The sequence below is a fragment of the Mobula hypostoma genome, chromosome 24 (assembly GCF_963921235.1).
Source record: "Mobula hypostoma chromosome 24, sMobHyp1.1, whole genome shotgun sequence".
Lineage (NCBI taxonomy): Eukaryota > Metazoa > Chordata > Chondrichthyes > Myliobatiformes > Myliobatidae > Mobula > Mobula hypostoma.
In genome coordinates, this window is record NC_086120.1 from 17,822,055 (window position 1) to 17,836,188 (window position 14,134).

A 14,134-nucleotide genomic window follows, 5' to 3' on the forward strand; every position below is an offset into this window, starting at 1 on the left:
GAAATAAAATCAATGCAGCCACACCTGAATGTGTGTCATTCCTTCAAATAATTATTTCAAAATGTTTGCCTTTCAAAATAATACATTAATTGTTCATGATAGTTTATCTTCTACCTTAACCCTATATGTATGTTCTAGTTTTTGTGTTTAAAATGAGTTTCTTTACTTTCCAGCTTGTCGTTACTGAGGGTTCTTTGATTTGGTTGGCTCTGTTTGTTTGATGAAGAAATCTGTTGGTGGGGTCCCACAGATGCCCTGGAACAGCTCCCCGACAATAATTTACACTGAGGAAAGTGTCATGGAGATGTCAGCTTTTTATAGATTATTTGTTGAATTCAATGATGGATACTAACAAACAAAAATCATTTTGATCACTTTGTAAGCTTGGCCAGAGATTAACTGAAAATTCCATGAGAAGGAGCAAAGATATGCTTTGCTGAGACAAAAGTAGGGGAGGAAGCTGGAGATCAGCCTTAATGCCATTACTAGCCTTAACTTATCTTTCACGAGAGCAGTAACAGACTGATAGATTTTGATTCTCCTGCTTCATCAGCCCACTTTATACCTACCTCCTGTCTATCATCTGATAACACTTCTTCAGCCATCCCAGCCCTGGCATCCTCCTGCGAGGTGTAGCCCCATTCAGGTACACAATCATGTAGTCTTCAGCAACTAGCAACTCCAAGATGCTGATCACATACCTGAGAGACAGGAAAAGAAAAAAAATGATAATTAGAATCACATGGCCAAAATCCAAGCAGTTAACTTTCTTTTTAATGTTCACCAGCTAGGCCCTGATTCTGCATGTATCAACAGTATTCAGGTTGCCTGCTTAAGTATCAGTTTCTTATCTGCACCCATTTGACTGGATGTAGCAGAGTTGCACTCAGGCACACATCCACATGCATCCCTGCACTCACACAGAAGAATTACTATGCTCAAGACAAGAGCACCCAACTGCATATATGCACACTTTGAAGCACAAACTCCATGCAGCTGATATTGATATGATTTCTTCTCTTCAGTGTCCTCCATCTTGCTTCAGAACTGCCATTAATATGCCACCCAGTTTTGTAGATTACCACCCATCAAGGACTTCCCTTGCAAATAATGTTACCTCCCAATAGTTTTTATCTTTTTCAAGATGCTGTGTGAATTTCTCCAAATTTCTAACTTGCTACATTATCAAGAAAGCACTAACCAAATGGAAAAATCATGTTCTCTGTGTTCATTAAATATTATCATCATCATACTTGCCCTATCTGTTGTATTTATGACAGTCCAGCCCCACACCATCCTTTTGCAATCACCTTGCTTGATTCTACCCCTACTATTTTCATAAGGCTATTGAAAACTTTCAACTCCTGCTATAAACGTTGTACTTTTCCCATTTGTGTATTTAATATTTCAGTAATATTTGAATAAAATTGTGAATATATTGTTTGATTAAGCATTCTTTGTTTAAATAAACCATTATGGGTTACATGTAAAGGTATTTGAATGGCATAGGTCATTATGCCACCACGTCATAACTACATGCCTCGCTAAAGTGTTTTTCTTTCAAATAATTTTATGTTTTGGAGTTACAAAACATCACAAGTGGTGCAGGAGAAGTAAGAAACAAATCGGAGATGATGCACCTGTTGAAGTGCAGTGAAATGTTCAAGTAAAAAAATGTGCAGCGAGATTTCCAATTAAATAAAATTGCAGCAAAATGGTAGGATTTTTAAAAACACAGCACGTATTTCTTTGGAAAGGGACAAAGAAGTTCAAGTTTAAAATAAGAAGGGAGAAAACAGATGGATTCACAGATTCATAAACAGTGAATACCAGGTGATAATGATCATAAATTTTTTTTAAAAAGCAGAAATGGCTGGCTACATCAGAAAGATAGACGTATTCAATTGAACAAGAGGTAACTGAATATTGTATACTGAGCTAATTGGGCAGTGTTTTAAAGCAAATGGAATAGTCAAGGAGAAACGATTGCCAGTTTTACTGAATATAATAGATGGAAAAGCATGTAGTTTGCTTAGAAGTTTAATAGCTCCATCCAAACCAGCTGAAATGAGGATTGCTGATATTGTGAAAGTAAACCAAGTAAACCATTGTTGATTGCAGAAAGCTTTCGGTTTCATAAGCAGAATCAAAAGGAAGGGGAATCCATTTCAGCGTATGCAGCTAATTTGAAGAAATTGCCCAAGCGTTGTGAGTTCAGTGATGGGCTTAATGATGTACTGACAGAGAGTTTAGTTTGTGGAATCTTACAAGAAAGTATTCAAAAATGGCTCCGAACTGAAGCACAACTCACATGTTAAAGAACAGTTGAAATTGCTGTATTGACATAAACAACAGACAGAGTCGCAATTGAGTGCAGTCAGGAATGACAGCGAGCTGGAACAAAATTGCAACATCTAAACAGAAACCAGCCAAACAAATTGTGTTGTGCCAGGGGCTCACATGCACCAGACCAATGCAGCTTTAATGGTGAAACATGCAGAAAATGCAACAAAGTAGGGCACATACAAAGAGCATGAAAGGGACAAAAATAAATGGTTTGCATAGGGAAGAAAAAATGCTAAAAAGTCAAGTTGCAGTTTCAAAAAGAGCAATAATTTGCCTCCTGATGATGGAACATCTGATAATGATGACAGTGACACAGGATTGGGTAGCCATGAGATTTATAATGTGAAGATGAACAACAGACAAGCAATATGGCTTACACCAGAAGTGAATGGCAAATTAATTAAAATGAATTTGGACATGTGCTCCACTACAGCCATTCCACTACTACCAAGAACAAGCCACATTATGGTAAAAACAGGGGGGGCCAGCATTGCAGGGCCTGCTGAGTTCCTCCAGCATTTTGTGTGTGTTGCTAGTATTTCTATGATTAGTTGTCAGCCTGAATTCAATCTTGTATTTGTGTCCACCAGGAAACAGAGCCATATCTCCGAATTCGTATTGCTGCTGTGAACGGAACACCCTTCTGTAGATTGAAAATATACGCTTGTGCTTGATAGTCAGTAATGAAGGTAAACTCTCTCCCATACAAGTATTGGTTGAAACATTTTACACCCCAAAGCACAGTCAAGTTCCCCCATTTTCACCAATTCCAGGATGAACTTGCTGTTGATGGAGGTTGCCATGTGCACAGATTGAGTGCTGTCGTAACATCCAAGCTGAGAGTGTTGGAGGAGCTACATGTTGGCCACCTCGAAGCTTTGCCTGGTGGTCTAGGATAGATCAGCAAATTGAGCAGTTCACTATATGTACTGTTCAGGATGCCAACACGTCCAGAACATGCCAACAGCAGTGCCTCTCCGTCCCTGGGAATGGCCTGAGTTACCCTGGCAGAGGATTCAAGTGGATTTTGCTGGACTATTCATGGGCACCAATTTCTTTGTAGTAGTGAATGCACTACAAAGTGGCCAGAAGTGTTCCTAATAGACTCCACTACAGCTTCGCACATTGTTGATGTGTTGAGAAGCCTCTTCTCAAAGACTGGTGTTCCAGAACACTTAGTCAGTGACAACAGGCCACAGTTTGTTGCTGAACAGTTTCAGTCATTCCTGAAAACGAATGGAATGAGACATATTGTATACATACTGTCCCACCCAGCTACAAACGGCTTCATGGGAAGGTTTGTCCAGAGTCTAAAGAAGGCACTGCAAGCAATGTCAGAACACACTACACTAATACTGAACCAGAAGCTCACAAATTCCGTACTTGCATATTGTAATATAGCACACTCCACAACCAACAATGCACCAGCTATGCTGTTCCTGGGACATCCCTTGTGTTCACCCTTGGATCTTCTCAAACCCAATCTTAAGAAGAGTATGCAAGACAAACAGCGGACACAAATTGAGGACTCTTCAAACAAGGAAGTTCGACGTTTCACTCCTGGCAAGATACTACAGAGGTGATCAAAAAGAGGGTGCTTGGAAAGATTAGGGATAGAACTGGACCATTCTCCTACGCAGTGCAGATTGCATCTGATGTCATCTGGAGATGACACATCGATCAGTTGAAGACAGTAGAGTCAATTATTAGAGAAGAAAGGTGGTCAGAGCTGTCAGAGCTGTTTCCTGCAGTCCCAGTCAACTCCTACAACTGCCATGGAGATGACACTAAAACCTGAGATTGCTTCACTTCCATAAATTTCACCTGCCAAGCAGAGTGACCCTATCCCCACTCATCGTCGTCATCCCACAAGAGTAAGAAATCGTCCACAGTGATTAAATCTTCAGGCCTGAATGAGACAATTTAAAATTTACTATGCCGTAGATGTCTATATAATAGTTGCATTGTATAGAATATATCTACATACTGAAAGTTGAGATGCATTCTATATTGAGTTGGGAGTTTATAGCTAAACAGGGAGAACTGCTGTGTATTTAATATTTCAGTAATTTTTGAGTAATATTGTAAATATATTGTTAGGTTAAGCATTCTTTGTTTAAATTATGGGTTATATGTAAAAGTACATGAATGGCATACGTCATTACACCACCACATCATGAGTGTACACTTCGCTAAAGTAAAGAAATGAAACATAGACATTCTCCTGGTCTCCTTGCGTTTTTCTTTCAATTAGTTTCATGTTTTGGATTTACAAAACATAATATCATTAAACTGATCCTTCTTCCCAGTTGCGAGTCTGAAAGGTGCAATTGCGAAACTTGTTATCATCATCAATCACAAGCTGAAATTTTGGTCCCATCCACCCACTGGTTTCTGAAAATTAAACTTTGCAAACCTTGGGATTACTTCCTTTTTTCGTCTTGGTATAATTCTGCACAGGGGCCTCAGACATTGATCTCCGATCTGTCTTCATCAATGTTAAACTTATATGAGAGTGAGCTGGTTATTGCTTGCTCACTGTTGACATCTGGAGGATAAGTTGAAAGTTATTGGTTCTAGTAAAGCAGTCCAATGGATATGGATTGTACACTTACAGGAAGAGGTTTTCCATGATGTAGGTATAGTCTGCACATCCACTATCAGGCAGGTAACAAGCAGCAAATACAATGATTGCATTCAATCCTTCACCATAATAGCCTACAAAGAAAAGAAATGTTTTTAATTGTGATATAGACACTTTCAAAAAGTGGGTGTTAAAGGATTGTAGATACTGGAATTAGAAAGGGCACAACAGGCTCCTTCAACATAATCATGCTCACAGAACTAATCCTGGTCAAGCCAATGGGAAGACAGACTTTAGAATGAGATAATTAGAAAAGAATTCTACTGAAATTTTAATGTTACTGACTGAAAACCACCAACCAATATTAGAATATGGGACAGAGAGTCCTGCTGAGTTAATGAATGAACTGCTAAATATCTGGTTAGGACTGAGAATGATGTTTACTAAGACTACAAAAATCAGATACAATTATTTTTCTAGCATGACAATGACAGGTAGAGTGGGCAGTGACAAGTGGTATAGTTTGTGAATGACATGGGCCATGGATGAATGAATATTAATTTCCATATATTTAGCAAAAACTGAGTGCTTGAACAAGTTGTTTCCTTTGACACACCCCAACTCTTAAGTTAGAATGCTGTTCATTGACTTTAGTTCGGCATTCAATACTGTGATCCCCTCCAAGCTGACCGCCAAACTTCACCAGCTTGGTATCAGCTCATCCCTCTGCAATAGGACCTTGGACTTTCTGACTAACAGACCCCAATCAGTTAAGTTAGACAACCTCTCCTCCTCCACTCTCACCCTGAACACCGGCATGCCTCAAGGCTGTGTGCTGAGCCCTCTTCTGTACTCCCTTTTCACCTATGACTGAGTTCCTGTACATGGTTCTAACTCCATAATCAAGTTTGCAGATGACACCATGGTGGTTGGCCTGATCAGAGGGGATGACGAGACGGCCTACAGGGTCGAGGTCCAGCACCTGGCCGCGTGGTGTGCCGACAACAACCCGGCCCTTAACACCCAGAAGACCAAGGAGATCATTGTGGACTTCAGGCATGCTAGGAGCCACACTCATGTCCCCATCTACATCAACGGAGCTGTAGTGGAGCGTGTATCAAGCTTCAAATTCCTTGGTGTCCACATTTCCGAGGATCTCACCTGGTCCCTGAAATCCTCCATCCTGATCAAAATGGCACAACAGCACCTTTATTTCCTGCAGAGCATCAAGAAAGCTCACCTCTGTCCCAGGATACTGACAGACTTTTACTGCTGTACCATTGAGAGCATACTCACCAACTGTATCTCAGTGTGGTATGGCAATTGTCCTGTATCAGACTGCAAAGCGCTCTAGGGTGTGGTGAAAACTGCCCAGCGGATTATCGGCACCCAATTGCCCACCATTGAGAACATCTACCATAAACGTTGCCTGGGCAGGGCGAAAAGCATTATCAAGGATGCTTCTCACCCTAACCATGGACTTTTTACTCTCCTCCCATCCGGTAGGTGCTACATGAGCCTCCGTTCCCACACCAGCAGGCACAGGAAGAGCTTCTTCCCTGAGGCTGTGACCCTGCTGAACCTCACACCACAGCGCTAAGTAGTATTGCATCCGTATTGTACTGTCTCAGTACTTTTATATTTGTGTGCTGTAGCACTTACTTTTTATTTGCAGTTATTTTGTAAATAACACTACTCTTTGCATTCCTGGTCAGATGCTAACTGCATTTCATTGGCTTTGTATCTGTATTTGGCACAATGACAATAAAGTTGAATCTAATCTAATCTGTAACAATGTAAATTGTAAGTAGGGTGTAGAATGATATTAAATTGATGTTGCAGAGAACATAATATTGTAGATTGTGTGTGGTCTGTGGTTGAAGTGAGTGAAGCTTCTGAATATTTTTTTTCTTCGCAGACTCCAAAACTCAATTTGAACTTTTTTCTACTTCTGTAACTGTCTACTCATTCCCTCATTCCCTCTTCCTAGTTCTTAGTGGTTTGCCTCCTCCCCCACCTGAGGCTCTGCATTAGAGTGGAAGTTTGCCTGTTCAGTTACATGTTTTACCTATTCAATCCCAGCATGCCATTGTGCAAAACAACATGCAGGATTCCTATGAACCCAGTGCATTTGATGTAATGAACCTCTCCATCAAAGACATCATAGGGAATATTTAGGCTTGAAATTTGCTAGTCCAGTTTCGGCAAAGAATGTGTTTAAAATATTAGCCATTTATTCCAGTCTCTGATGAGATTATTAATTCAATAGATTAAAACTCTCTTCACTGTCCATCAGTCTGGTTGATCATTCCTACCTCCATGTGTTACCACTCTCATATATGGCCTGATGATTTTCATGTCAATCCTGTGCTCCTGTTCTCCGATGATGATTGTCCTCCACAGCCTCCCATTGGTGGCTTCACCATCCTCTGCTGTACCATCTTCAAAGGAGCCCCCTTTTCCACTGGGAGAATTTTTAGCACTTGCAACTGGAGTGTCATCTGGAAGACAGGCAGTAAGCGCATTGTGAATGTTCTTCCTGGGTCTGCTTTAAATACTATGTGACCATCTTCATTTGATCAAGGTTTCATTCCCTACAGTTTCTCTCCCTTCATCTCTTTTCCTAACAGTGTTCCACAATCAGTGGGTAAAGTCTGGTACCTGAACTGAACAGATGTAAAGTGAGAGCCACAGTTACACATTTTCCAGCAGGCTGGCATCTAAGACACCTGGATGATTTGGGCATCGGCACCAAACATAGCTACTATATATAACCCAGCAACCAGCTCACACAGACCAAATACTCATTCATGTAATTCTGACATACCAGGCAGCAAAGCTATAACCAATTTATTGACAGCCATTGTTATTTGATATTTCTTACTCCTTTCAAACGTTTTCAAAGGAAAAAAATTATATCCGTGAGTAGGAAGAGCTAAACTAAAGCATTATCAGCTACATGACATTCCTTGTTGCATCTGTCAAAGCTACTAACAGAATCTCAGGTTGGAGGAGCAAAGCCTCGTTTTCCATCTGGGTAGCCTCCAACCTGACAGCATGAACCTCGATTTCTCTAACTTCCGGTAATTTCTTCATCTCCCCCTTCGCTTTTTTTCCATTCTTCATTCTGGCTCCCCTCTTACCCCCTTCTCTTCTCCTCACCTGTGCATCACCTTCCTCAGGTTCCCCTCTGCCTTCCCTTTCTCCCATGGTCCACTCTCCTCTCCTAACAGATTCCTTCTTCAGCCATTTATCTTTTCCATCCATCACCCTCCAGCTTCTCAATTCATCCCCCTTCGTAACCTTCTACCTTCCCCCTCACCTTCTAGCTTGTGCTCGTTTCCTTCCTCCCACCTTCTTAATCTGGCTTCTTCCCCCTTCCTTTACAGTCCTGATGAAGGGTCTCGGCCTTAAACATCGACTGTTTATTCCCCTCCATAGAAGCTGCATTACCTGCTGAGTTCTGTGTGTGCTGCTCTGGTTTTCCAGATTCTGCAGAAACTCTTGTGTTACTAATAGAAATGGAAGGTCCACATGGAGAGAAAGTAAGGCGGCATCAGTGAACTATTCATAGTCTGTTATTCCAATGATCGCAGGCCAGTGTTAAATGTTGTCACCATAATCATTAATTTAGCCAAACTACAGAGATTAAAAATTACTTTCTATCCTCATGTTGCCTGGTGTAAGCAACCATGGTCAGAAACCCTGACATATCAAAACATGCCTTTCATAAACTCTATGTAATCAGAGTAACTGTGACCTTACATTTCCAATTTAAGTCAATCTCAGTCAAGATTATCTATAGGGGCCTGGGTTGGAGAACAGTGGATACATGGAGCAGGGTCTTTATTTGATTGTTTGAATTCTGCTATTTATATACATATAGTAATCTCATTGCAGTAAAGATTGAGCAAACCAGAAGTATTACAATTCCACCACTGACAAGACTATGAGACTACAGGCATCTTCCTTTACATATAAGATCACTGGACCCCTTGTCATGGAAGGTGTTAACATTGCGTGGCAATAAAATCATAAAAATTAGGAGCAAGATTTTGTAGGTAGGAAGTGATTTTAGAATACTATTATTCAACCTTACTAGCTTTATAATGTGATAGCATAGAAAGTGGTATCTCTAACTGAAATTATTGATTTCTCATTGTCTTTCTTACTTATTTTTTGGCTTTGTGTTCTCTTTGTTTATCAGTAACAGTATATCCTTTCCTTTCTGTTCCATCCTGTTCCTCTTCCTTTCCCTTCAGTTGAGAGGTTCTGGATAGTAAATGCCAATGAAAGGAGGCAGCAATACATTCAGACCAGTTTGGGTGCAAAAGTCTGAAAAATATGCCCTCACCAACTCTCTCCCTAGTCTCCCAGGCTGATTTTATTCTCTACCTCTTCTTAACTTTTCCAACATTCCCATTACAACTTCCAAAATCTCTATCCCTTTGAACCATCTATTCCACTTTGCATCCATTTCCTCTATCTCCACACTTGCTCACATCATCTTTAATTAATCCTCCAAGCATTCCCGTCACTCCATTTATTAGTTCACAGGCTGGACAGTCTCTACATTCAATCAGCTTTCTACATCCCTTCACCATTCTGTTTGATTTTTTGTATTGGTTTTCCCCAGAAACTTTGTTTGGATGCAATTTTTGTGTGTGTGTAAAAGAATGCCAATTCAACGACTAGGTCATTTGTCTACATTTTGATCTATTGGTGTCTTTCTCTGTAGGCTCTCCATCTTAAACTAATTCTTTTTTCTCTTCCAAATTCCTCCCTCAAGCCCTCTCTGCTGGTCACCACTGGCCACCTGCTCCTCAGTCCCTTTCATAATCCTTCTATTTCTCAATTCCTTTTAACCTTAAGTCTATTCCTCTGAGACTTCTTTTACTCCTTTCTCTGTCTCTCTCAACCAATTCAATTAGTCGGCTGAAATATACAACCAATCATAGTTTTTGAAAACTGAGCATGAACAGAAATAGATTATTAGTGAGGTTGTATAAGATCACAGTTGTGATCCCATTATAACCCATTTTTTGATTTAGAAGTTATCGGTATGTAAGGCAAGTATTACATGCCTCTCTCCAGCCCATCACGAGGGAGACCACTATTACAGAAGAGAATTCTGCCTTGCTTCACAAAAAAGGTGACAGATAAACTGAAGGAGAATGTTTTTAAGATTCAGCTATGGCAAATGCCAACAAAATTTAACCTCCATGGTGGTTTACAGGAAGGGGAGTTCACTTGTGAAACTTAGTCATCACAGCTATCATCCCATGATTCATCATTTTTCGCAGATAGTTCTTGGGTTTGGTAGAGATATATTGTTTGTATGGAGATATATATACTATTTAACTACTTATGGTTCTATTACTATTTATTATTTAAGGTGCAACTGTAACGAAAACCAATTTCCCCTGGGATCAATAAAGTATGACTATGACTATGACTATTTGCGAGGTCTATCTCCCTGAGACTTTGATATACAACATGTAGCTACCCCCTCATTTTCCAAGGTCATTTTAAGATCATCTGAGAAGCACAAACCTTGGAGATCACCTGCCTTGGATACCTGTGCATAAGTTTGCAGTATCCAGGACAATGTCCAGCTTACTTTCAAATGTGTGTGGTGAATACATGTTCACAAATGACTTGTTTACATAAATAGGTCTCATTTTAGGTGTGAATACAAAAGCATACCGGAAAAAGCTTTTCATAAAATGTGAGACAGACGGGACAGGAAGATAGGCTATGCATGCTGGAAGTTGCTGTGGACGACCACACTATAGCAAGATGGAGGTAAATAGAGACCTGTGAAGATAAATATTAAATTTTTTTTATCTACTGCACCATGTCACCATTATTTCCTTTTGTATTTTTTTTGCAATGAACTTCGTTGCTGTCACATTTTTGTTATATATTTTACTGTTTGATTCAATCCCTGCATGTTATCATCCACCATGTATTCAACAGTGACATCGAGTTGCCCTTGGGATTGGATTCAAAAAGTTCTGTAATCACAATGCAAATTAAATTTATCAACAGATTGCAACTCACTTGCATGATAACCTGAAGCTATTCACTAAATTTGTTCTCTTTGGTATTAGAATTAGCATTTTGTCTTAATGTTATACAAAATATTCAGTTTGACATTTGGAAGAAGACACAAAATCAAACTGTTTTTCAGGCTTTATGTGGAGACAGCAGGAAAGATTCACACCCCCATCATTATCTTTTAATGACAATGCTTAATGCTTGCATCATTACTAAATGAATACTTGTCATATCCACGGGAGACAGCTACACTATCCCACAGCTGGTAAGCTCTATTCACATTACACTGACATTACTGCATTTGATGGAGACTGTTTTGCAAGGCTGCTCTGCAGGCAGGAAGCATTATCAGTGATAAGCACTGGCGAGAAAACTGAACCTACAATCTTCTAATCTCTAACTTGTGGATTTTTGCAGAATTAGTCTTTATACCAGTCTTGCTCTTTATTTGGGGAAGACATCCTACTCACTCTGAGCCAAATATCTAGCAGACAATAATGGACCCATTACAGAGCAAACTGCACAGGCATAATCAATAGTGAGCTCTGGGTAGGATAATTAAACAATAAGATTTCTTCTACATCATAGCTCACCTGCTGTTTTTAGCATTTTTAGAACTTGAATGCTTGGTGCTCTAGCTTTTAATCCCTCAGCATGGATACTCCTAAAAACCTGTGTCAAAGTAATACATACTTAGTGGCCACTTTATTGGGTACTGTACCTCCTGTACCTAATAAAGTAGCTATTGAGTATATGTAAATGGTCCTTTGATGCTGCAGACCACCCACGTCAAGGTTTGCCGTGTTGTGCATTTAACCTCCATGGCGGTTTACAGGAAGAGGAATTCACTTGTGAAACTTAGTCATCACAGCCATCATCCCATGATTCATCATCTTTCGCAGATAGTTCTTGGGTTTGGTAGAGATATATAGTTTGCGAGGTCTATCTCCCTGAGACTTTGATATACAACATGTAGCTATCCCCTCATTTTCCTGTTGGTTATCTGAGTTACTGTTGCCTTCTTGTCAGCTTGAACCAGACAAGCCGTTCTCTTCTGACCTCTCTCATTAGAAGGCATTTTTGCCCACAAAACTGCTGCTCACTAGATGTTTTTTTTTGCACCATTCTCTGTAAACTCTAGGACTGTTGTGCATGAAAATCACAGGAGAGCAGCAGTTTCTGAGATACTCAAACTACCCCATCTGGCACCAACAATCATTCCATAGTCAAAGTCAATAAGATCCCATTCCCCCCCCCCATACCGATATTTAGTTTCAACAACAACTGAACCTCTTGACCATGTCTGCATGCTTTTATGTTGTGAGTTGCTGCCGTGTAATTGGCTGATTTGATATTTGCATTAATGAGCAGATGTACAGGAGGCACCGAATACAGTAGCCATCGAGTGAATGTTATAAGGATACAAGACCTTTGGGTGAATGTCTCAAGGATCCTTTGCCTGTAAAAAAATGTAGTCTAACAGTAAGAATTCACGTCTACAATTGATTTGCTTACAGAAGCATTTCCCAGTTTAGATAGGTGGAAATAAAATTGAAACCCAAAGTAATTTCTCAAAATTACCTTCCCATTCCAACTCATTTCCATTTCCCAAATATTCCAGGGAGTCCGTCTCATCCGGAGTCTCCAGATCATCTACATTAATGTCCAGGTCATCGGGTGTGTCCAGATAGTCATCAGACAAGATGGAGCCCTCACTCTGATCCAAGGAGATATTAATTTCTGGGGCAACAAGAGTTTTGCGCTTTGGATTATTCCCATTAATATTCAATGTGTTAGGAGGCACTAGAAGTGAGGAAGAAACAGTTATTAGCATTACTGAGTGAGTGCATCATTTAATAGAACATAGAACATAGAAATCTATAGCACATTACAGGCCCTTTGGCCCACAATGTTGTGCCAACCATGTAACCTACTCTAGAAACTGCCTAGAATTTCCCTACTGCATTCCCTCTATTGTTCTAAGCTCCGTGTACCGATCATTTAATGTACTTTAACAACCAAAATTAAATTATACTTCATTATAGCCCATGGTCCTTTAACCTCTGAAACCCAAGTTGGACATTTTGCAAAAGGAATCAAAATTTTGCAAAATTAAAAAAATACCTTGTAAGGATTTGGAATAATATATACTTGGTCACTGTCATCACACCTACCTTTGATCTGTCTAATACCTGGCTGTTAATTATTTCTATAAATTCATTCTGGGTGTCAGTGACAATGCCATCAGTTATTGCTATGAAATGGCAATAGGCAGAGATTATCTTCTTGAAGTCTTTCTCAGTAGTTTGATATAACTGAATTCCTAGTGCCATACTAACAAGGCTAGCATTTACTGTCCATCCTAATTGTCCTCAAGGAGGTGACAGTGAGCACCTTCATGAAATATTTCATCCTTTTGGGGAAGATGCATTGCAACAGTTTTGTTGGGAATTTATTTCTAAGATTTGGGTCCACTGACCAGATCTTCTTTAAATGACTCAGGTGGGCTTAAAAGACAACACATTTCCGACTTCCAGATTTCTTTTTTAAACTGAATTCAGATTTTTCAAAGAGGCATAATTGGATTTAAATATATTTTCTGCACTTCTACTGTAAAAATATAACCATTGCACTATTATTTCTACGGGGGGGGAGGGTGGAGCTATAAAGAGTTAAGAAAAATAACAAAGAAAACTCAAAACAACATTTCCTAAATAGAGGCAGAAGTGCATTGTTCAGTGGGTAACAAAATTCTTTTCACCTGTAGGTATAATGGCAATGATAGTCTGTTGAGTCAAGATCTATCTTTTGCTTAATAAATGTGGGTTTACATCTAACCCAGACAGAAAGGATGAAGTTCCCTCTGTTGGCTGCAAGAGACAACCGGGAACAAATTTAAAATAACACACCGTTGATCTCATTTAGATAATAATAGCTGTCAAGGGCCTGTCCACACTGTATCTCTAACTAAATAAATATTCAGATGGTCAGAAGGTGGCTGATGAGGTGGAAATGGGAGCGTGCCTCAAATGGGGCAGCTTAAATGCCCTTGTGAGGTTGGAAATGAGGCACATTGCAAGAACATGCTCGAAAAGATTTCGTTCCGTATCTAAGCAAAGTTCAGTGTCACCTAACTGGGGCGGA

At 39.8% G+C, this 14,134-nt stretch overlaps 2 protein-coding genes across 6 annotated transcripts in view; one reads left to right on the forward strand and one right to left on the reverse strand.

Annotated features, from left to right (window-relative positions):
- Positions 1-2,974, forward strand: part of LOC134337338 (beta-1,3-galactosyl-O-glycosyl-glycoprotein beta-1,6-N-acetylglucosaminyltransferase-like) — a 117,727-nt gene extending 114,753 nt beyond the window's left edge. The window contains exon 4 of one of the 2 annotated variants that reach the window (XR_010015967.1): positions 2,937-2,974. The gene's annotated coding sequence lies outside the window, so the exon portion shown is untranslated. Of the gene's footprint in view, positions 1-173; positions 546-2,936 lie in introns of those variants that run through there. The other variant, XR_010015966.1, reaches the window with a different exon arrangement.
- The window catches only part of LOC134337340 (caytaxin-like), a 60,229-nt gene that overhangs the window by 22,864 nt on the left and 23,231 nt on the right, over positions 1-14,134 (reverse strand). For all 4 annotated transcript variants that reach the window (XM_063032264.1, XM_063032261.1, XM_063032262.1 and 1 more), the window contains 4 exons: positions 12,572-12,793; positions 7,246-7,431; positions 4,962-5,064; positions 570-701 (listed from right to left, as the gene is read on the reverse strand). In XM_063032264.1, the coding sequence (XP_062888334.1) occupies positions 570-701; positions 4,962-5,064; positions 7,246-7,431; positions 12,572-12,793 (643 nt within the window). The remainder of the gene's footprint in view (positions 1-569; positions 702-4,961; positions 5,065-7,245; positions 7,432-12,571; positions 12,794-14,134) is intronic.